Raw genomic sequence first — 22,622 nt, 5'->3', positions numbered from 1 at the left:
TAGGGCCAAGTCGTTTGAACAGATTAGTTTAGCCCTGTTGTATAGTGTTTTCACTACTCCATATTGTTGTGAGGGGGGGGGGGATTGTTGGTGAATGTATCTGCCTGTATGGGTGGGTTTTCTGTAAACAGAGAAAACCAAAGATCCATTAAGCTGGCGGGTGATTAAAGTGTCTAGGAAGGGGAGGGTGTTGTTTTCCTCTTTTTCTAAGGTGAACTGGACTCTGGAGTGTTGGTTGTTTAAGTGTGTTAAGAAGGAGAGAAGTGTTTCAGAGCCATGTGGCCAAATAGCGAACACATCATCAACGTAGCGAAGCCATAGGGTTGGTTTTTGTGGGGCAGAGGCTAAGTCTTTTTCTTCAAAGGTCTCCATAAAGAAATTGGCCAGGGGTGGGGAGAGTGGTGAACTCATGGCTGTTCCCTCTATTTGTTTGTAGAATTTTCCCTGCCAAAACGAAATAGCCTGAGTTCATTGTGAACTGAAATAAGGCTGAGATATCGGGAGAAAATTTAGCTTGGATTAGCTCTGAAGTTTCCTTGAGTGGGACATTTGTAAATAAAGAGGACACATCAAAGCTGACCATTATGTCAGTATGTTGGAGTGTAAGGTTTTCTATGCTGGCTTTGAAATGGGCTGAGTTCTTTATGTGTGATGGTGTGTTGCCAGTATAGTGTGTGAGCTCTTTGGCCAAATGTTTAGCTAATTTGTATGTGGGGGAATCAATGCCATCCACTATGGGACATAATGGCACATTTTCTTTGTGTATTTTTGGGAGTCCGTAAATACGGGGGGTATAGAGTTAAACAGCTTTAATCTGTTGGTAACTTCTACAGGCCAAGAAGTGACTCTCTTAAGGAGCCTGTGAAGTTTTCTAATTTGAGAGTTGGTGGGATTGTAATTGATAGGGAGGTAAGTGGCCCGATCTAATAGAAGAGCATTCAGCTTGCCTGTGTAGTCCTTTTGGTTAAGTACTACAGTTGCATTTCCCTTATCCGCTTTGGTGATAACTAATTCTTTATTATTCTTCATTTCCTGTAGAGCTTTATATTCCTTGTTTGATATGTTGGTTTTTGGTGGTCTTGCTTTGGAAAGGACACAGGCTACATCCAGTCTTACACTGTTGGTGACTTGATGTGGAAGGTGGTGGATTCCCCGCTCGATCTGGATCATAATATCCTCACTAGGTATTTTATTGGGAGCAATGCCGAAGTTGTGTCCACGTGACAGCGCATTGAGTGCTTCAGGCTTCAGGGTAACTGAAGAAAGGTTGATTACCGTGTTGGTAGCAGGTTTTGGAAAGACGGTAGAGTTCTTTTTTAATTTTACCAGGTCCCTTGCAGTTTTAAACTGTCTTACTTTGGCCAAACAGGCAGGACAGCGAATATGAGAATTTCGGAACACAAGGACTACATCTGTTTTCACAAATACAGTCATTCTGGGCTTGCGGACCATGCTCTGGATACACGCCACAGAATACGGTGGAAGAAAGCTGCAGTGATACACCGTAGCAAATACAAATTTGAAAGACTCTTTATGGAATCAGCCTCAGCCCTAAGAAATTCTCCAAACCTCAACAAATTTGGTTGTATGCGACTGCCCCAAATTTGGGAGGCCTACATCTGCAGACCTTCAGCCCAACGGCCAAGAACACCTACTTATCCCGCTAGAGGGCACCATCAGGACTGTTATGAGAACAATAGCTTCATCTCTTCATTCCCAGTTTCTGTGTTGTAGTGCCTACGTGCACATAACTTTTTTGTAAGTTCCTTTAGAAAATGGCAACGTGACGTTGCCGAAATATCGGAAAATATTTATTAAAGTTTAATTTATTGAAAGTTTATTTTTTCACTTGGTTAGAGTATAATAAAATTAGTTTAATCCTTTATCCAAGTGTGAGCAAACAAAGTTTGCGCCTGAAGTATCTTCAGGACTAGGGTAAAGTGATACAACACCAGGGCAACTCGTTGCAAAGGTGGAGAAAGATACCAACACTCCTTACTCAGTATCTCCTATAATGCAAAACACATCTCCTTGCGGATATGTCTAATGTTATGCATTAAAGGAAGGGCCACTACCCAGACTAGTTTCGACCTTTATTGAGGTCGAATGGGAGTTCATGCCTTTCATCACTGGCCTCTTTAGATTTAAAAAAGTTGTGCTGAGAGTCAGCTTGATAGTGAGAGAGGAGGAGAAAGGTAGAGTGGATAGTAGTAGATAGTTAAAAGAGGCCTCAGTCGATCTACTTGGCCTGACTTAAATGTCAGCACCAAGCAGATCTCCGACATTATCTCCCTCCATCCGTTCTTTTCAGCTTTCCTCGGTCGGTCACCTCTTCAGATGACCGCCCGAGAAAAGCGGGGGAAAAACAAATGAAAGAAGCAACACATGAAAAAGGAAACTGGTAAATAACATTAAAACGTACATATAACAATTTGTAAGACAGAACCAAAGAAATAAGAAACTAGGTGAATTTCGGAATTTCAAACTGAATGACCAGAAGAGCGGGGGAAGAGCCTGGCCTGAGTGATGCAGCTCACAAGGAGCTGCACCGCCTCGATGTAGGCCTTCGCAGCCCAGGTTCTCAGGGTACCCCCTCCTGTGGAATAGACAAATACCTTTTCATAACAAAAATTCTAATGTGAAATGGAAAGAGAAAAAGGGGATTTTTTTTTTTTTTTTTTTTTTTTTTTTTTTTTTTTTCCCACCCAGAGTCTGGTCACTCAGTACGACGAATCTACTGACTTGTCTGCCTGTTAAGCAAGGCTTACATTCTCCTGCTTTCTGTTGTTGTGGGTTTTGAGGATGTGATCTGCTAACTTTTCTCCGCGGGAGTAGTTTAACATTCCTAGGCCTCTGTACAATGCTGCTCCTGCGTCATCCTTTGCATCAATAAATTCTTCGATTTGTTCTGGAGTGATTTCGTCTATGTCTTCAACAAACATATCGTTCCACTCTGCGCTTACCACTTTAGGCCCCAGGCCCCTTTTTCCCTGTGAGGATAAGTAGGATATCCCCGAATGCTTCTATACCATTTCGTAAAGCCTTCTCTTCCTCGGGGAAGTCTTTTAGTAGATGTAGTATTGTCACATTGGCTTTTGCATAAGGGTACTTTGTGGGTTCTGCTATTACCTTTCCAGATTCAGCTATGCCCGGACTCCCTGGTTTTGGTTTTTTTACATTACCTTCTTCAGGGCTGCCTGGCCTTTTTTGTGTGGTTTCTTCGCTATGAATTTCCATTTCTACTGTGTCTTCTTCTGTTATTTCTTCAACTACCATGATAGGACCTTCCTGCTGGTGTTTCTGTTTATTTTCTGTGGTGGTGGTTTGGTCGTTGGCTGGCTCCTCATGCTTTGTGTCTTTCCTGGCTGCTTCTACAATTTTGTCTGTCGGTTTCTCTGTTACTTCCTTTTGCGATGCGGCGGTTTGATTCTTTGTTGCTGCCCTTTCATGTGCAGCCTCCAGGGTTGGGAAGTCGTTCTGCTCCATGCCACTGATATTGTTTTCCGGTGTTGCAGTGTTGGGCGTAATAGTACCTCCCACTCTTTCTGCATGGTTTCTACTTGGACAGGTGTCCACTTTATGGTCTGTGTTACCACATTTTAAGCAGGCCGACTGGCAATTCTGCAATGTATGGCCGGCTGTCAGGCAGTTCCTGCATTTCATTTTCGGGCACTGAGCCCCGAGATGCGTGAGGGCACCGCACTTAAAACACTGTCGCTTTATGCCAGGGTAGCTGACCATTACCCTGGCCGATCCTATCTTGACGAAATTCGGAATTTCTGCCTTCATCATGATGGAAAAGGTGACTTGACCTGACTTCCACTGAGGGAAGTCAGCGTCCGTGCCAATTTTTATATCACGCACTGCTCCCCATTTCAAGAAGACTTTAGTTATGATGTCAGTGTCTTCTTCGAGATATTCTAGTGGGAAGCGATCTATTCTTACACTTTTGGAAAGACTTCCTACCACAAAAGGATGAAAAACTTTTCCCTGGCACTCGACTCCTGTCAGTAATTTTTCTCTAGTTGCAACGTTAGTACATACAACTTGAAACCTTCCCCCCCCGTAAGGGGTAAAGCCAGAAATGTTGTCGGCCCCAACATAGTTAATTATAGTCGTCGCAAACGTCCGCTTCTCAATATTAGCATCAATTTCGAACCCGAGGGTTCTTACCCTCGGCAAAACCGAAGACATTACTTAAACAAAGAAAGGAAGAAGACTTTCCAAGGATAGTCTATTCCTTTCCTATAAAGTAGCAGAATGCCGTGTATAGGCCTAAAAAAAAAAAAAAAAAAAAAAAAGAACAAACGAATCTTACCAAGGCACGACTTCAATCGGAGCTCTCTTTTCGGTTCACCTAAACTGTTGCTGGAATCCGCTGGAACAGGTTTGAAGAAGGACTGGAACATGGAGCTTTCTCTCGGGGCTGCTGCAAACAGGTCTCTTCAGTGGGAGCCAGGCCCTAGTGGAAATACCAGGCAGAAGCATTAGCAGGTCATCTCTACCTATAGGAGTTGCCAAATGGTGTGCCACCCTTTTTTAATAAATTACTCTGGATTTAGAGAAAGATGTTGAAAGTTTATTTTTTCACTTGGTTAGAGTATAATAAAATTAGTTTAATCCTTTATCCAAGTGTGAGCAAACAAAGTTTGCGCCTGAAGTATCTTCAGGACTAGGGTAAAGTGATACAACACCATTTTTTAAACTAAACTAATTTTATTATACTCTAACCAAGTGAAAAAATAAACTTTCAACATCTTTCTCTAAATCCAGAGTAATTTATTAAAAAAGGGTGGCACACCATTTGGCAACTCCTATAGGTAGAGATGACCTACTAATGCTTCTGCCTGGTATTTCCACTAGGGCCTGGCTCCCACTGAAGAGACCTCAATAAAGGTCGAAACTAGTCTGGGTAGTGGCCCTTCCTTTAATGCATAACATTAGACATATCCGCAAGGAGATGTGTTTTGCATTATAGGAGATACTGAGTAAGGAGTGTTGGTATCTTTCTCCACCTTTGCAACGAGTTGCCCTGGTGTTGTATCACTTTACCCTAGTCCTGAAGATACTTCAGGCGCAAACTTTGTTTGCTCACACTTGGATAAAGGATTAAACTAATTTTATTATAAAGTTTAATTTAATTTATATCGTTAACTACGTTGTTCTATCCCTTACTAACTTGTAGGTCTCTATCATATTCCCCTCTTCCTCCTGTCCACCAGACTCTGCAAGTTGCATCTTTTCAATCTTTCATCATACTCGACATTCCAGAGGTTAGAAACTACCTTAGTCAGTCGCCTCTGGATCCTTTCCAACATCTCTTCGTTGATAATGCCCATTTTTTCTGTATCACATGCTTAATCTCTTCATTCATTCATTTCACACCTACTTTATTTAACCTTCTGACCCTTGGAATATATTTAGACATTGCATCTACTAGATAGTTTTTGAAAATTTCCCAAGCTGCATTGAACTCTTTTCCAGCTAACTCCTCATTCCATGCTATACCAGCATGCTGTCTCCAGAGCTCTTCATAATCACCCCCCCCCCCTCCCCTTGTAGTTCTACATATACCCTATTCTCACAGTGGTCCTCACACTGCTGGCAACCACCCAGGTAATCACCTCATGGTCACTCTCACCAATTGGTGGATGATTTGGCAACTCATTTATAATTACATCCCCTGATGAGATGATCAAATCCATGACCCTCAATCCTTGTGTGCCCTCTGTTACATACTGTCTGAGGTAGTTGTCCCTCAAAAACTCAAGAAACTCATTCTCTTTACTTCCAGTTGCTATCTCATCATTCCAGTCTATATTGCCATAATTAAAATCCCCCATAATGATCACCCTTTTCTTATTTGCCTGGCTAATTTGATTATACATTTCATAGTCGATACCATCCACATTTCCAGGTCTATAACAACATCCAACCAGGTATTTCATTCTATTCACTTCTGTCTCACACCATACTGCCTCAAAACCACTGGCACTATTTCCCTTTTGTATCTCTACTTTTTATGGACATAACTCTTTCTCTATCATCAATAGCACTAGCCCTCCGTTTTTGCCCATTCTATCCTCACGAAACACATCATACCCTTCCATCTTTATTCTTGTCAGGATGTCATCCTCATCCAACTATATCTCACTTATTCCAACAATTTTTGTGTGAACAGACTCAATTAATGACTCAGAAAACAACGCATACCATTCCTGGATCTACAGTTAGTTCCACTGATACCACTCATTCGATGTGATTTCTCCTTGCTCAACTTAAGCCATTTCCCTTTCTGCTTATTCGTTTTAGAACCCATTTCAAATCCGACTATTTCCTCTTGATCCCTGGTCATCCCATTCCTTTCCTGTCTACACATGCATTCATATCCTCTTGGAGCATCCATCTTTCTCATACTGTGTTTCCCTGAGCCTCCTCATTTCCCTGTCTGTCTTGCACAACCATTCTCTCGTTTTCTCTAGTTCAATGATTACTTTGTTATAGAATATGATAAATTTAGTTTAATCCTTTATCCAAGTGTGAGCAAACAAAGTTTGTGCCTGAAATTATCTTCAGGACTGGGGTAAGGTAGTACAGCACCAGGCAACTCATAGCAAAGGTGGACCAAGCTAACATCACTCCTCTCTCAGTATCTCCCATAATGCAAAACACATCTCCTTGCGGATATGTATAATGTTATGCATTAAGGGAAGGGCCACTACCCAGCCTAGTTTCGACCTTTATTGAGTTCTCTTCAATGGGAGCCAGGCCAAGAAGCGGAGATACCAGGCGGAAGCAATGGCGAGGTCATCTTTACCTATATAAGTTGCCAAAAGGTGTGTCACCTTTTTATTAAATTACTCTGGATTTAGAGAAAGATGTTGAAAGTTTATTTTTCACTTGGTTAGACTATAATAAATTTAGTTTAATCCTTTATCCAAGTGTGAGCAAACAAGTTTACGCCTGAAAATATCTTCAGGACTGGGGTAAGGTAGTACAAACTTTCAACATTGTTATAGAATGTGAACAAGTTGCTAAAAAACCCTTGTTGCTCATTGCAAAGTAGAGATTCACTGTCAACCCATTCTGAATGTGAGCCTTAACCAATTTTTCCAAAATCTTCACCACCACTCCTGAGATACTAATTGGTCGATAGTTGAATACATTGGTCTTTGCACCACCCTTGTGCAATGGAATTACCATATATTCTTTCCATTCCTGCAGAATCTTCCCTTTTCTAAGACTCATATTAAACAGCCCTGTCAAAGGAATAGCCAGTTCAGCTGAACACTCTTTTAGCCCACCTGCTGATACATCCCATCAGTTCCTTTTGCTGAATTCTTATTCAGTTTGTGCAACAGCTCTAATACCTCATCCTCATACACCTGAATTTCTTCATCCAGTGAAGAGGTAGCAGTAAGCCCAGTGTCGCATGCACCAGGTTGATAGCATTTAACAAAATGGGCACTCATTAGTTGAACAACCTCTTCTGCATCTGTAATCCTCATGCCTTCAGCATTTAGAAGAGTTATTCTTTCATATTTGTTCTTTCTTTTACTTGCAGTGTATAGATAATCTTCTTGTGGGTTGTCTTCACCACTCAGTGCCAGTTTGTTTTCATACTCAGACTTTGCTTTCCATTCAACAGTTGTGACTATTCTAACCTGCTGCTTATAATTTTCATAACAGGCATCAACATAATGCTGATGATATTCCTTCCACATTACCCTTTCTTATGAATTACTTGCTTAATTACACATCCCTTTGACTCCTACCCTATTTATTTTTCTAACTCTTGGGACACATTCTGATATCGCATCATTTAAGTATTGTTTAAATGCTTCCCATGCTCTGTCAATATTCTTCCCATCCACAACCGATCCCATTCCACTGAACTCAGTTTACTCCTCAGTTGGTGATAATTTCCTGCTTTGTAGTTCAGCATGTAATCATTTTGAATGGTTCATTCATAAACTTCATCACTTCCTAAGTGAGTACCACATGATCATTGTCACCAACCGGAAGCTGAATAGTTACATCTTTAATTGAAACACCCTCTGACACATAATCAAATCTAACACTCTTTGACATCGTAAGTTCCTTCTGTCATGTGCTGCTTGAGGAAGTTGTCTCGCAACAGCTCAATAAATGCATTTTCGTTCTTCTCATGATATTCTACTGCTACCCAATCAATATTTGGATAATTAAAGTCTCCCATATGATTACTCTTTTCACACTCATCTTGTCTATTTGGTGATGCATTTCTTCATCACTAGCAACTAATCCACCAGGTCTGTAACAACACCCTACTATGTAATTGATCTTGTTAAATTCTACTTCACACCAGATGGCTTCGAACTCACTGCCACATGAAGTACTGTTAGTAGTAGTACTGCAATCATAGGTCTCAACTCTAACTGGATTCAAGTCATTTGATATCTTGAGCAGCACACCCTGCTCCTCTGTTATCCTCTCTATCCTTCCAAAAAATACTGTACCCTTTACACTCGATACCATTTAGTATGTCTGATTTTTATAGCCAGGTTTCATTAATGACAGCAATCTGAGGTACCAACATATTGACTAAGCAGCAAACTCTACCCCTTTGTTCGTGATACTACTAGCATTGCTGTATAGACATATTAATCTAACTGCATTTTCTTTTGTATACTCTAGTCTGCATGACCCAGTTGGACAACTTGCAGATCTTCTTTAGTGCCTTATGCATGTGGTCATCTTTGCACACGTTTGATGGGTCTGAACCGGATGAACACAAAGTTGAAATTGTTCTCTCCTCGCCAACATTTCCATGACAAAGCCAATTCCCATCATTAACAGTTACTTAACATTGTCACTTTTAAACTCACATTCCCACCATTCCTTCCTTTATAATTTAATTTTCCTGACTCTTTTTGTTAGGTCTCATACCAGTTATTAGGTTTTCTATATTCCTGATACCAAATGCATTCAGGTGGAGGCCATCCCTCTTATACAAATCCAATCTTCCCCTCGAACTCACTCCACTCATCCAAAAACTGGCATCCATTCCTTCTACACAGCCTATGCATTGAATCATTTGCCATCATAGCCCTTCTTCTTAATTCATTTTTATCATATCGAGGTAAAATACTGACAATTTTCACTTTCTCATTCTTCTCTCTCACCTCTTCCAACAACCTTTTCATGTCCCCTCTCATATTGAACTTATTGCTAGTTAAGTCGTTAGTACTTATTACAATTATGATCTTGTTTACTTTTCTGTTTTTGAATTGCTTCCTTTATATCCTTAATTTTCACTTCAGGAAAACTTGATGTTATAACTCACTCATAAATAGCATGTTTTGTTATAATGTCACCATACCAAATAATGGCTAATAATTGGCTACAAACACATATCTTGTTACATGGCATGATGCACCTTGCACATAGGAATGTCCCTTGAATTCTTTCCAAGCAGTGTATGCAGAGTTACAAGCACGAGACCAACATTTGCAAGAGGATGAGGCAGATCTTTCAAAGAATGTATAAAGGTTGATAGTTGAATGTTTTCTTTGCATTTATGAATAACTTTAGCCATTCTTTCAGATGTATTGTGGATATAGAGAATGTAATCAGGTGTGAGAGGGTCATGCAGCATTTGGTTTATGTTATATAGTTGTAAGTATAGGTAAAATTCATCTTCAAAATAAAGGTAAAGGTAAAAGTTATCTTTAAAAGACTTTTTTTTAAGAAAAACGTCTTTTGAAGATAACTGAGTTATGTGGCAAAGGCCATTTCATTAGAACAGAATATCTCTAGCTATCTATATATAAGTGTTTTGAGGGTCTTTACTGTTGGGTGGATAAAAGTGAAATGTGCTGCTTATGGACATACCATCATACCTGTGTGTATGGGTTTTCGTTAAAAATAAAAAGATAATGAAATAATTGGTGCTCATGTAACTAGCACATCTAAGAAGATAAGACAGTTTTATGTTGACTGCTTAATGTGTTAAAATACATTCTGAGCCATGAGACTGCAAGTCAGACAGTATGTAACAGAGGGCACACGAGGATTAAGGGTCTTGGATTTGGTCATCTCATCAGAGGATGTAATTTTAAATGAGGTGTCAACTCCTCCACCAATTGGTGAGAGTGACCATGAGGTGATTACCTGGGTAGTCGCCAACAGTGCGAGGACCCCCTGTGAGAAAAGGGTATATGTTGAACTACAGGGGGGGGGGGTGATTATAAAGAGCTCAGGACACAGCTTGCGGGTGTAGCATGGAATGAGGAGTTAGCTGGAAAAGAGATCAATATAGCTTTGGGGATTTTCAAAAACCATCTAGTAGATGCAATGTATTCCAAGGGTGAGAAGGTTAAATAAGGTAGGTGTGAGATGGATGAATAAAGAGATTAAGCATGCGATACAAAGAAAAAGGGCATTGTGGAGGCACCATAAGAGAAGTGAAAATAACCAATTTCATGAGGTCTACAAAGACCAGGCAAGGAGGGTGACTTGGTTAGTGAGAGTAGCTAAAGAGAGGCATGAACAGCAGTTAGCTAATGAAGCCAAAAAGAATCCTAGGGAGTTCTTTCGATATGTAGCCAGCAAAAGAAAAAATTATTATGGAAGGATGACATTGATTGGAGAAAATGGTATAAAGACAGCCGTTGCTGAAGGTGTAGTGGAGATACTTAATGAGCAGTTCATACAAGTCTTTCAGTCTTATGAACGTGACTTCATGGAGAAATTGAAAGCAGTTGATGATGGGAGGAGAGACTGACTGTAAGTGAGCAAGAGGTGTTTGGGGAGTTGAGTAAACTAGATGTAAATAAGGCTGTAGGACTGGATAATATATCACCGCATATTCTGAAGGAATGCGCCAGGGAGTTGACACCAGCCTTGACATATTTTTTTAATACGAGTCTTGCACTTGGTCAAGTTCCTAAGGAGTGGAAGGAGGGCAAGATTGTGCCACTTCATAAAGGAGGTGATCGAACTCAAGCATCAAGCTATAGGCCTATCTATGTGTCAGGTGTTGTGGTTAAGTTGTTGGAGAAGCTTGTGAGAACTTGGATCCAGAGTTGATTTGAAAACAATGGTATTATCTTTGATGGACAGCATGGATTTGCTAAAGGGAGGTCATGTTTTAGTAATCTGCTTACTTATTACAATAAAGTGACTGCTTCCTTGGACAAAGGAGAAGAATACACAGTAATATACTTGGATTTCACAAAGGCTTTTGATAGAGTACCTCATGATAAGTTGACAGTCAAATTAGGGCAGATGGGGTTGGATATTAGATTAGTGCATTGGATTTGAGACTGGCTATCTGATAGGTATCAATAAGTTGTGTATGGGGGTGCGATATCCAGGAAAAGGAAAGTCATTTGTGGATCGCCTCAGGGGTCTGTTTTAGGGCCATTACTGTCTTGTATATTAATGATATTGGCAAAGATTTGGATGGAGATATTCAGTTGTTTGCAGATGATGCAAAGTTGGGACGAACCATGAAGAGTTGTGAAGATGTTGTGGCCTTACAAGAAGACTTGAATAAATTGAGTGATTAGGCACAGAAATGGGGATGCGAGTTCAATGTTGCAAACGGTAAGGTTTTAAAATATGGAAAACAAAGATGAGATGCAGAATTTATGCTTGGTGAGAATATATTGTTAGAGGTAGAGGAAATAAGAGATCTGGGGATGATAGTGGATAAGGATGTAAAATTTAGGGGACACATCGCCGAAATTGTGAAGACAACACAAAGGCTTCAGAGAATGATGCAGAGGACACTAACGTGTAGAAGTAGGGAGATTCTTGTTCCGTTGTATAAGGCTTTGATTAGGCCACACATGGACTATTGTGCCCAGATTCGGTCACCGGGTTTTCAGAAGGATGAAGAGATGTTGGAAAGGGTCTAAAGGTGACTGACTAATGTAGTTTCACCTCTGGGATGTCGAGTATGAGGAAAGATTGAGAAGATGTAATTTGCAGAATCTGGTGGACAGGAGGAAGAGGGGAGATATGATAGAGACCTACAAGTTGGTAAGGGGTTGTTATAGGTTCAATGTTCGAGAAGTTCTACAGAGAATAGTGTGAGATCAGGGGAGAAACAGAGGTCATTCCTGGAAACTGTATAAAGAGGGTGCGAGTAGGGGAGTGAGAGACAGGTTTTTTCCGTGCAGAATTGCGAATGATTGGAATGCCTTGCCTGAGAGTGTGGTGTCTGAAAGGTATGATGAGATGTGTGTGTGTGTGTGTGTGTGTGTGTGTGTGTGTGTGTGTGTGTGTGTGTGTGTGTGTGTGTGTGTGTGTGTGTGTGTGTGATAAAAGGACCTCCCAGATGAGCCTTTGACTCCATGAGGTCTTGTGGTAATAATAATAATAATATCATTATTATAATATTGTTATGTGGATCAAGCAGAATATATTAAGAAAATGAAAATTCTTCTAAAAGACTCCTCTACTCACCAGATTACAACACATCAAGATCCTATTATATCTTCAAACGGGAGAGGGGAATTGTATATTATATAAGTTATTGAATAAAAGTTGCTTCCTGGCCTAAAGAAATTATGAAATATAAAAAACCTCACGGTGTTAAACTTCTCCAAATATACGAGTCCTGAAAATTTGCACATTCAATACATCCTTTATCTTATAGTTGATAGCATACATAGCTCACATACAAACCTGAAACTACAAGTTGCATCAATCCACCAAGATTTTGCTCTTCTGCTGGGTCTTTTTTCTGACCTCAGGTTTGTTTGAGGAGGGAAAAGAGAAAGTTCTAGAACAAGACTGAATAGATTGCATTATTATATCTGTACACAAATATCAAGAGCATCAGAAACAAAGGGGTTGAGTTCTTTGCTTTAATGAATATGATGTGGCTTTAGACTGTTGGTATTAGGGAAACCTGTCTATCAGAATCAGATATGTTAACTGGAATCAATTGTAATAGGTATATTATTTTTAGGAATGACAGAAGAGATAGGAGAGGTGAAGGAGTACTACTAATGCTATCAGATGACTGAAGTTCAGTCAGGGTAGAAATGTAAGAAAACAATGATAGTAACAATGTCCCATGTAGCAGTTTCTTTGAGTCTATCTGGTGTGAAGCGGAGGTTAACAGAATGAAATATATGGTGGAGTGTTGCTACAGACCTGGCGGCTCAGTTGCGGGGAATGAAATGCATCGTCAAATTAGCCTTATGGGTACCAAATTATGGGTGACTTCAATTTTGCAATCATTGTTTGGGTAGAAGAGAAATCTCATGATAAGAAAGAAGAGGAATTTATTGAATTGTTGCGAGACAACTTTCTCAAGCAGCATGTGAAAGAAGGAATTCAAGGTCAACAAGGAGAAAGAGGAGAAAATCTACGAACATATCCAACGATAGTGTTGGATATGTTCGTAGTGTCAGAAGTAGTCTCTGTTAAGAATATGGCTATTTTCATGGGTAATATCTAATTGTATTGATGCTCTGATTAAAACAGGTTATATGTAGAACTACATAGCTGGAACTATGATCAACTTATGAAAATACTATCTTTGGTCTCATGGTATCAGTTATTGAATGGGGAAAATGTCAGCAATGCATGGAAATCATTGAAAAAAGTGTTTAAATGAGTGGTATCTGTATCTCTAGTGTTCGAAGAATAAATAGGTTGGGAGTGAAATGGATATGCCATCTTAAGAAGAAGATAATGTGGAAAGAATATTGTGAAAATAAGAGTGAGAGAAGTTATGAAATATATAAAACTCAGGCCAGAAAAGTAACTAGTATTGTGAGGAAAGCTAACTTGGAGTATGAAAAGAAATTGGCCATTCAAGCTAAAGGCAATCCAAAAGAATTTTATCATTATGCTGCAAGTAAAAGAAAGAATGAATGTGGAAGAATAACTTTATTGAATGTAGATGGTACTTGAGTGTTTGAAGCTAATGAGATTGTTCAGTTAATGAGTGCTCACTTTGCTAATTTTCTATTAACTATTAACTATTAATTTACTATTAACTAACTAGAAAGTTAGTTAATAGTAAAACAGAGGAGAAAAAAAAGCAGTATAAAGACTTGAGTAGGGAGATACAAAGAGAGATAAGAAAGAAAAAGGAAGAGTGGTTAGATGAGATAAGTAAAGATACAACAGCAAAGGCAGAAAGAAATGACATAAGGTGTTTATAAAAACATTAATATGATGACAGGAAGGAGAAAGATGCAAAGGATTGGAGTAGTCAAGAATGAAAGAAGTGAAATTCTGATAGAAAAAGAGAAGCTATTACAGAGATGGGAAGAATATGTAAGTAAACTTTATGAAGATAGAGAAAGAGGAGAAAATCAAATGAAAGAGCATAGTGGGCAGAGGCTGTACATCATGAGGGAGGAATTGAATCTAGCAATTCAAAAGATGAAAGAAGGAAAATCCCCTTGAAAAGATGGTATACAGATAAAACTTATAAGGAATATAGGTGGAAAAGGTATGGAAGTGTTATGGCAAATTATTAATGGAATTTATGAGGGACAAGAATTTCCAGAGGAGTTTAGACGATCAATTTTTATCCCCATTCCAAAAAAGACGGGAGTTTTGGACTGTAACAATTTTAGAATGATAAGTCTTATAACTCACACAGCAAAAATTCTGGCACAAATAATTTTGGAGAGAATTAAGAGTAAAATAGAAAAAAGGAATGAATGAGCAACAGTTTGGATTCCGAACCAACAGAGGAACAAGAGAGGCTATAATTTGTCTAAGAATTATTGGGGAGAAAACACTAAACCATGGTGGAAAGTTGTTTTTGGAATTTCTAGACTTTGAAAAGGCATTTGATACAGTGAAACATAAAAGACTTTTTGACATTCTAGAAAACAGAATGTAAGTAAACTTAAGTCATGAGAGTTAATATTGATATTATCTCTTATGACTTAGAAATTTTAAAGAGATTATATTGGACACAAACAGCATTGGCATGTGTTAATGGAGAGGAAACAGGAGAATTCCCAGTGGAGAGAGGAGTTAGACAAGGATGCAAGTTATCACCATTATTGCTTAACCTTTATAGTGAAATGCTTAGAGAGGCACTTGAGGATTTAGAAGAAGGAATAAAAATAAATGGAAGAATCATTAATAACTTAAGATATGCGGATGATGTAGCAGTCATGGCAGAAAGTGAAAATGGATTACAACAAATTGTTCAAAGAATTGGAAACTCCTGTAAAGAGTATGAACTAAGGATTAACACAAAGAAGACCAAGATAATGATAATGGGCAGAAAAATAGGAGATAATGTAAAGATAAGATGTGGAGGAAAGATTTCAATATTTAGGTAGCTGGATCTCAGAGAAAGGAACTTCAGAGTTGGACATTAGAAATAGAATAGGCAAAGCTAAATCGGCATTTATGGAAATGAAGAGAATTTTAATAAACAAGAATATTAAAATAGGTGTTAGAGTTGGAATAGTTAAAGCAACAGTTTGGAGTATTGCAAGTTATGGAAGTGAGTCATGGACACTCAAAAAGAGAGATATGGAAAGAATTAATGCAGTGGAAATGTGGTGTTTTAGAAAGATGGAAAAGATTAGCTATACAGAGAGAATATCAAATATCAAGAAGTTTTAAGAAGAGTTGGGATGGAAAGAACACTGCTCAAGAATATTATGCCAAGAAAGACCAGATTTGCAGAACATCTTCTGAGAGGTTTTTCGGGACAACTGACAAGAACTATATTACAAGGGAAAGTTTGAGGGGGAAGAGAAGACGTGGAAGACCAACTAGAGAGTGGTTCAATGACATCGTGGAATGGACTGGTTTAAGAATAACGGAGGCGACAGACCGAGAAAAATGGAGAAGAGCTGCTCATCTGCTGCAACCCTCTTGCTAGAGGATGCTACTGGACGACAACACTTTGCTAAGATATATCACCCAGGTGTATGTAACATGGCACACAGGTTACATGCAAAATACAAAGTACAAAGTACTACTCCTACATTGGATGAAGAGTTAGGGATTCATGAAAATGAAGAGCTGTTGCATAACCTGGATAAGAATTTGTCTTTAAGAACAGATAGAATATCAGCCTGATTGCTAAAGGAATCTTCAATCAAATTGGCTAGGACTTTTGCATGTTTGAATCTCAGTTCAGGAATGGAAGAAATGTATGATAGTTTTATTGTACAAGGGTGGTGCAAAAGCTGATGTATCTAACTACTGACCTATCAGTATCTCTGGTGGTAGTGAAGATTTTAGAGAAGTTGGTAAGACCTTGCAGACAAACAAGCTATACTTTGCACAGAGCAGCATGGGTTTACTAAAGGAAGGTCATGTTTTAGCAATTTACTCATATTTTATAACAATGTTATGGCCAAGTTGGATAAAGGTAATGGATACACTATGATAATGTTGAATTTTTCTAAGGCATTTGATAGGATACACACAGAAGGCTGTTGCATAAACTGAATAATATGAGATTGGAATATAAACTCTTGACTTGGATCAGAGGATGGTTGACAGAGATATCAAAAAGTGGTAAACAGTGGGTGTGAATCTGCCAGATTTAATGTGACCAGTGGTGTACTACATCGGGTTTCAGTCCTCGGGCCATTATTGCTCAATAATATACATTAATAACATCAAGTAGGGTCTAGCATCAGATGTGCAATTGTTTGCTGATGATGCAAAGATAAGCAGAACAATCAGGTATGTTACTGATATCTGCACTTACAAAATTATTTGAATAGGCTGAAAATTTGGTCAAACGAAAATGGCTGTCAGTTTGATGTTACTAAGTGTAAAGTTATGCACTTTGGTTATGCTACAAGAAACTGAGGAGAAACTTAACATGAAAGTTAAGTTAAGGCCACATAGCGAAAGTTTGCAAATACAATACAGAGGATAACTGTGATGCTGAAGTGAACCTTGACATACAAGGATAACAAAGTCATTTTGCCTCTTTATGAGACCACTCTGGATTATTGTGTTCGGATTTGGTCTCCCAGATTCCAAGGAGATAAAGAGAGTGTGGAAAGGGTACAAAGAAGAGTTACAAAGATTATATTTGGATTATGGGATTTAGATGATGAGGATTACAGACTTGGATTAACAGGAGATAGAGGCTTGATATAATAGAGGTCTTCTATAAACTTTTAAATGGGTATTATAGGATAGCGTTTAATGAAAATTTTCATTATATGGAAGGTGGGGAGAGAACATGGAGGCATCCATGAAAGAAAAACCTAGTTCTCTGTGAGAGAACTAGGTTTTTCCTCTCACAGAGCAGTGAGTGAGTGTAATAGTTTGCCTTTAGGGATAGTGAGTGCATCTAGTGTGAGTGAATTTAAGGGAAGGTATGACAGCTGGTTTGAGTGATTTATAGTCTCCCTCAATGAGTCCTTGACTCCCTTGAGGTCTTAGATAATAATAATAACATTAAAAGTTTTTTAAATTATAAATTGTTGAATTGGATTTTAACGGTATTGATGCAAACACAGATTGATAAGAAAATAACTATTTATTAACTAAAAGCTAATATTTCGCTGGTATTATATCCAGCATCTTCAGAGCACACAAACAAAGTTTGTTGCAATAGCGAAACAGCCACAATCTGGTGTAACAGTGGGACTAGTATAAGTAATTGCAGCGTACAACACAAGACTAAATCTATTTTTCAAAACTTTCAAAGACTACTATTTGGACTACTATTTTTCAAAACTTAGGACTACTGTTTTTTTTTTTTTTTTTTTTTTTTTTTTTTTTTTTTTTTTTTTTAAACTTAGATAGCGCCTATTTAGGATTTTAGTCTTGTGTTGCACCTGCAATTACTTATACTAGTCCCACTGTTACACCGGATTGTGGTTGTCTTGCTATTGTAACAAACTTTGTTTGTGTGCTCTGAAGATGCTGGATATAATACCAGCAAAATATTAGCTTTTAAATTAATAAATAGTTATTTTCTTATCAATCTGTGTTCGCATCAATACCGTTAAAATCCAATTCAACATGTGTGATGAACACTTAAGCCTTTCCACACGGTTAAATTATAAATCGAATATGTGCCAAGAAATTATATTCTTGGTTTCATCCTTTATACAAGTGTAATGCATAGTATTTTACATGTCCATAAGGATATATCTTGCATTATGGGATACTAAGGCAGTTGATGTAAAGTCATTAGCCTCTATATACAAGTAGCCCAGTTGTGAAGTTACTTCACGAGCAAACTTTATTTGCTTACAAACAAGCTTAGTTATTACTAAACTAAAGAGCCAAAAAGGCTTCAGTTCAGCAATGCAAAATTACATAAACAAAGTGAATATGAGATCCAGCATTATTTCGAAGCTGAATGTAGAAACTATGAAAGTTTTGTAAGGTAAGTTGACCAGAGAGCTTACAGGAATGCACTTCCCGGCATTCATGAGTTGCCTTAGTGTGGACTTCTTAAAAGACATAGGCACCGCCCAAGTGGCTGACAAGAGCATTTGTTCTCTTACGGTTCTGCCCTGTTTGAAACAGCTGTCAGGCCAGTAAAACCTTATCAAAATGGACTAATAAAAGGCAAATATACAGATGCTTGGATGGCACCTATGTCTTTTAAGTAGTCCACACTAAGGCAAGTCTTGAATGCTAGGGAATGTTTTCCCATAAGCTCTCTGGTTAACTTACCTTACAAAACTTTCATTTCTACATTCTGCTTTGAAATAATGTTGGATCTAATATCCACTTTGCTTATATAAACTTCATTATCTTTAATCTACAGTATGACAAGTGAAAAAAAAAACTTTCAACATCTATCTCTAATCCAGAGTGTTTTAGTAATAAGGTGTGATGCATTTTGACTACTTATATATGGGAAATATATGACTTCTACATTACTTCAGCCTTAGTATATCTTCTGGGTCCAGCTCCCACTGATGAGACCTCAATAAAAGTTGAAACAGGTGTGGATAGTGGCTCTTCCCATTATGCATAGCATTCTACATGTGCATAAGGATATGTATAATGCCTTCTATTATGGGATAATTCATTTAGCATTTGCAAAAGAGAAAAGAATGTTAGGCTTCATAAATTTGGTAATTGATGTGAAATCATTATCTCTATATATACAAGTAGCCCAGTCATGAAGTTACTTCAAGTGCAAACTTTGTTTGCTTACACTTGGATAAAGGATGAAACCAAGAATACAATTTCTTGGCATCTTTAATGTATAGTTTTGGTAATGAAAATTCACTCAGCAATTGCAAAAGAGAAAAGAATGTTAAGTTTGATAAATTTGGTATCTGATATTGACAATGTGTCACATTTATTTTTTAATGTAATGCCTTTTAAATTAAGTATAGTAGTTTAATATTCTACTCAGTGTACAAATATGTTCTATTACAGGTTGTATGGACTTCAAATTTCTGGACTAACTGCTCTTTGGAGATTGTTCCGAGGAAAGAAATGGAATCCTCTTCGTTTACGTGTTGATTCTTATATGTATGATGTTCATCAACTGTTAATAGGCACATTAATGTTTACAGTGCTTCTGTTTTTGTTGCCAACGATAATGTTGTATTATGTAGTCTTTACAGTGGTATGTTTTTTTAATGCAGAATGCCAATTGTTCCTTTTTTTAATGACTTACATTTCATACAGTAATATGCTACTTATCCAACTTGGAAAACAGTGATTCCATGTTTTAATCCATTAGGCAACTAATCCCTGAAATTGCTCTTTCCCATAAAATATGAATGTTCTCCGCAGGTAGGCAAAATTTTATTAATTTCCCTCTTCCTGCCTTTGACATTGGCTATCATTCTCTAGGTATATTGTAGAGGTTTGCTAAACTGCATTCTAACATGAAATGGGTAATACAACAGAAAAAAATTAACATTGTTAGTTTAAAAAATCTTAAAAATTCATTATGTTTTATTCAGAATGACATCCTAATTAAGATATAATACAGTAACCTCTCGATTTATTGGATCCTGATTCAACAGACTTCGGATTTAACAGACATAATTTGACAAATAAATACAGATAATGAAATAATTAACAAAAAGATAAATAATATGATGGTTAAACGGAAGCAATTGGCAGTGTTTATAATTTGTGTCTTTGTATATGTTCGTGTATATTCATGATATTTCTTGATATTCACGATAGCTAGCGCAAAACGTGGTGTTTAGGCTGTTGCTGGAGTAATTTTTAGTTAAATCATTATTAACACTTTCATTGCCAAGCTGAAAATTGGAATTTTGTGTGGTGGCCAAATTTTTTTTTTTTTTTTTTTTTTTTTTTATTTAGTTAGCAATAACGCATGATCGGCCGTTTGGTGAGAACTCGCATCGCGTGCTCACGCGATATCGCTCATTGCCAAGCTGAAAATTGGAATTTCGTGTGGTGGCCAAATTTTTTTAAATTTTTTTATTTAGTTAGCAACGTCAACACGATAATGCGTGATTGGCCGTTTGGTGAGAACTTGCATCCCGCGATATCGCGTGATGCGAGTTCTCTTCGCGTGAAGAGGTCCTGCAATGGACATGTTAATATCAGTTAATGTGTCTGGGGTTAAAAGAAAACAAATAAACTTGATGATAGCATAGAAACTTCAGTTAATAAGTAAGTTGGAAAGTGGTGCATCTATTGCTCATGTTTGTGAACTTTATGGAGAAAAAGCAAACAGTTTCGGACATATGCAAAAATAAAGACAAACTTACATAGTTTTTGATAAAATATAGCATTGAGAGCTCCAAAAGTGGTTTCACTGTTGCCGATAAGAAACGTGAAGTTGGCCAAGCATAAGAATTTAGAAGAAGGAGTTTACAAGTGGTTTATTTAACAGCAGTCTAGTGACATTGTTGTTCGTGGTGTTGAACTAAGGTCGGCTACAGAAAAACTGGCACAACACATTGGCATACAGTTCCAGGCGAGTGACGGGTGGCTTTGGCGCTTTCGTAAATGCCATGGCATTATGAATAGGCAAACATGTGGTGAAGCACTGAGTGCTGATACCGAACAAGTTGAGCCCTTCAGAAAATACATCAGTGAAGTCATTGAATCTGAGGGTCTTATTTTGTCTCAAGTTTATGATACAGATAAGACTGGCCTGTTCTATCGTGCTATTCCTGAAAATACCCTCGTGAACAAACATGAGATTAGATGTCTGGCCACAAATTAAACAAGGAGCTCATTTCATCCCTACTTTGTGCTAATGCCAATGGCACACATCGCCTCAAGCCAATGGTAGTTAGAAGAGCATGAAAGCATCACGCTTTGAAGAATGTTATGAACCAGTTGTCTGTCATCTATGCTCAAGGAATGCTTGGTTTACGAATGACATTTTTTTCAATCACTTCATACTTGAAGTACAAAATTACCAAGAAGAGGTCCTGAAAATCTCTCCTGAATATAAAAGCTGTTTTACTTCTTGATAATGCATCAGCCCATCCTAATGCTGAGAAGTTGGTTAGTAGGAATGGAAAAATAAAATGTATGTTCCTTCCTCCAAACACCACTTCTATAATACAGCCTATAGATCAGGGAGTCATTGTTGCCTGCAAGAGCTTGTATAAGAAGATGAAACCTTCTTCAAGAAGAAGTTTCTTGAAGAGGTTATCGATGTCTTGGAGAATGAAAACAATCTCAAAGAAGATATAAGAGGAGCCAGGACACTTCAAAATTTCTATGCATAGAACATCAAGCCCACCATCTTTAATTTTGTTGCCTCTTGGAAGGAGATAAAGACTACAACATTGGCTAATAGCTGGACCAAGTTACTGAACGGGAGTGAACCAGAACACGATTTCAGAGGTTTGGAAACCTCTGATTTCTGTGAAACTTTGATGCGAGCTGGTAATAATGTCAGTGAGAATGACATTGAAAAGGGTGACCCAGGCTACCAAATTCTCAGCCAGGAAGAGATTGCTGAAGATGTTCTACCGAGCGATCAGAAAGTTGACAACAAGGAAGAAGAAGAAGTGATTCCACCTGGTCTGAAACTATCGATGGTTAGAGAACACATGGATGACATCATCGCATTCATTGGCACATCTTCAGATCCAAAGGTGATTGCTTATTATGAACATTTTCAGCAATTTCGATCGTTACTTGTTAAGAAACAGTATAAAAGTGGAAAGTAACTGAAACTCAATGCCTTTTTTCAAGCACAATCCTCCGTAAAATGGTATTTACATAAAAATGTTCTCGTTAAAATATATTAATACTGTATCACTGAAAGTGTTTTAATTTCAATACTATTCCTAAGATTAGCGATTTAACAGACTTTTGATTTTCCAGACAACCCTTAACCCTTAATAGTCCATTAAATCGAGAGTTTACTGTAAAATAAATTGTTACCAATTTTGTCAAGCTTACAATTTATGATATCATATGTGCCATAGCCATGTGTAGTTGTTAACTCTGGCTTCTAGTTACTCAGCCTAACTATGCGATATCAATGTTTATTCTTCTTTTCATTAATTGACTGTATATTGCAGACTCTCATTTGCTATTAGTTGACAATGAAGTATTGGTGTTTATTCTAACTATAAAGTAAAGATTACAAACATTTATATACACACACACATGCCAGCCACTGAATTAGAAACCTTTATACAGATATATACATAAATGTCACTTACGGAGTGCATATGCAAAATACTTGG

At 37.9% G+C, this 22,622-nt stretch overlaps 1 protein-coding gene across 1 annotated transcript in view; it reads left to right on the top strand.

The window, feature by feature from the left end:
* The window catches only part of PIG-Q (phosphatidylinositol glycan anchor biosynthesis class Q), a 215,366-nt gene extending 193,269 nt beyond the window's left edge, over positions 1 to 22,097 (top strand). Inside the window, exons 7-8 of the mRNA XM_090405814.1 lie at positions 19,357 to 19,549; positions 21,651 to 22,097. Of these exons, the coding sequence (XP_090261940.1) occupies positions 19,357 to 19,549; positions 21,651 to 22,097 (640 nt within the window). The remainder of the gene's footprint in view (positions 1 to 19,356; positions 19,550 to 21,650) is intronic.
* The last annotated feature ends 525 nt before the right edge of the window (positions 22,098 to 22,622 follow it).

Source organism: Typopeltis vanoorti, chromosome 15, assembly GCF_054136105.1.
Source record: "Typopeltis vanoorti isolate ZY-2024b chromosome 15, IOZ_Tvanoo_1.0, whole genome shotgun sequence".
NCBI classification, from domain to species: Eukaryota; Metazoa; Arthropoda; class Arachnida; order Uropygi; family Thelyphonidae; genus Typopeltis; species Typopeltis vanoorti.
The sequence above is the reverse complement of the archived record's forward strand: the minus strand, read 5'-3'. Positions and strand labels throughout refer to the sequence as shown.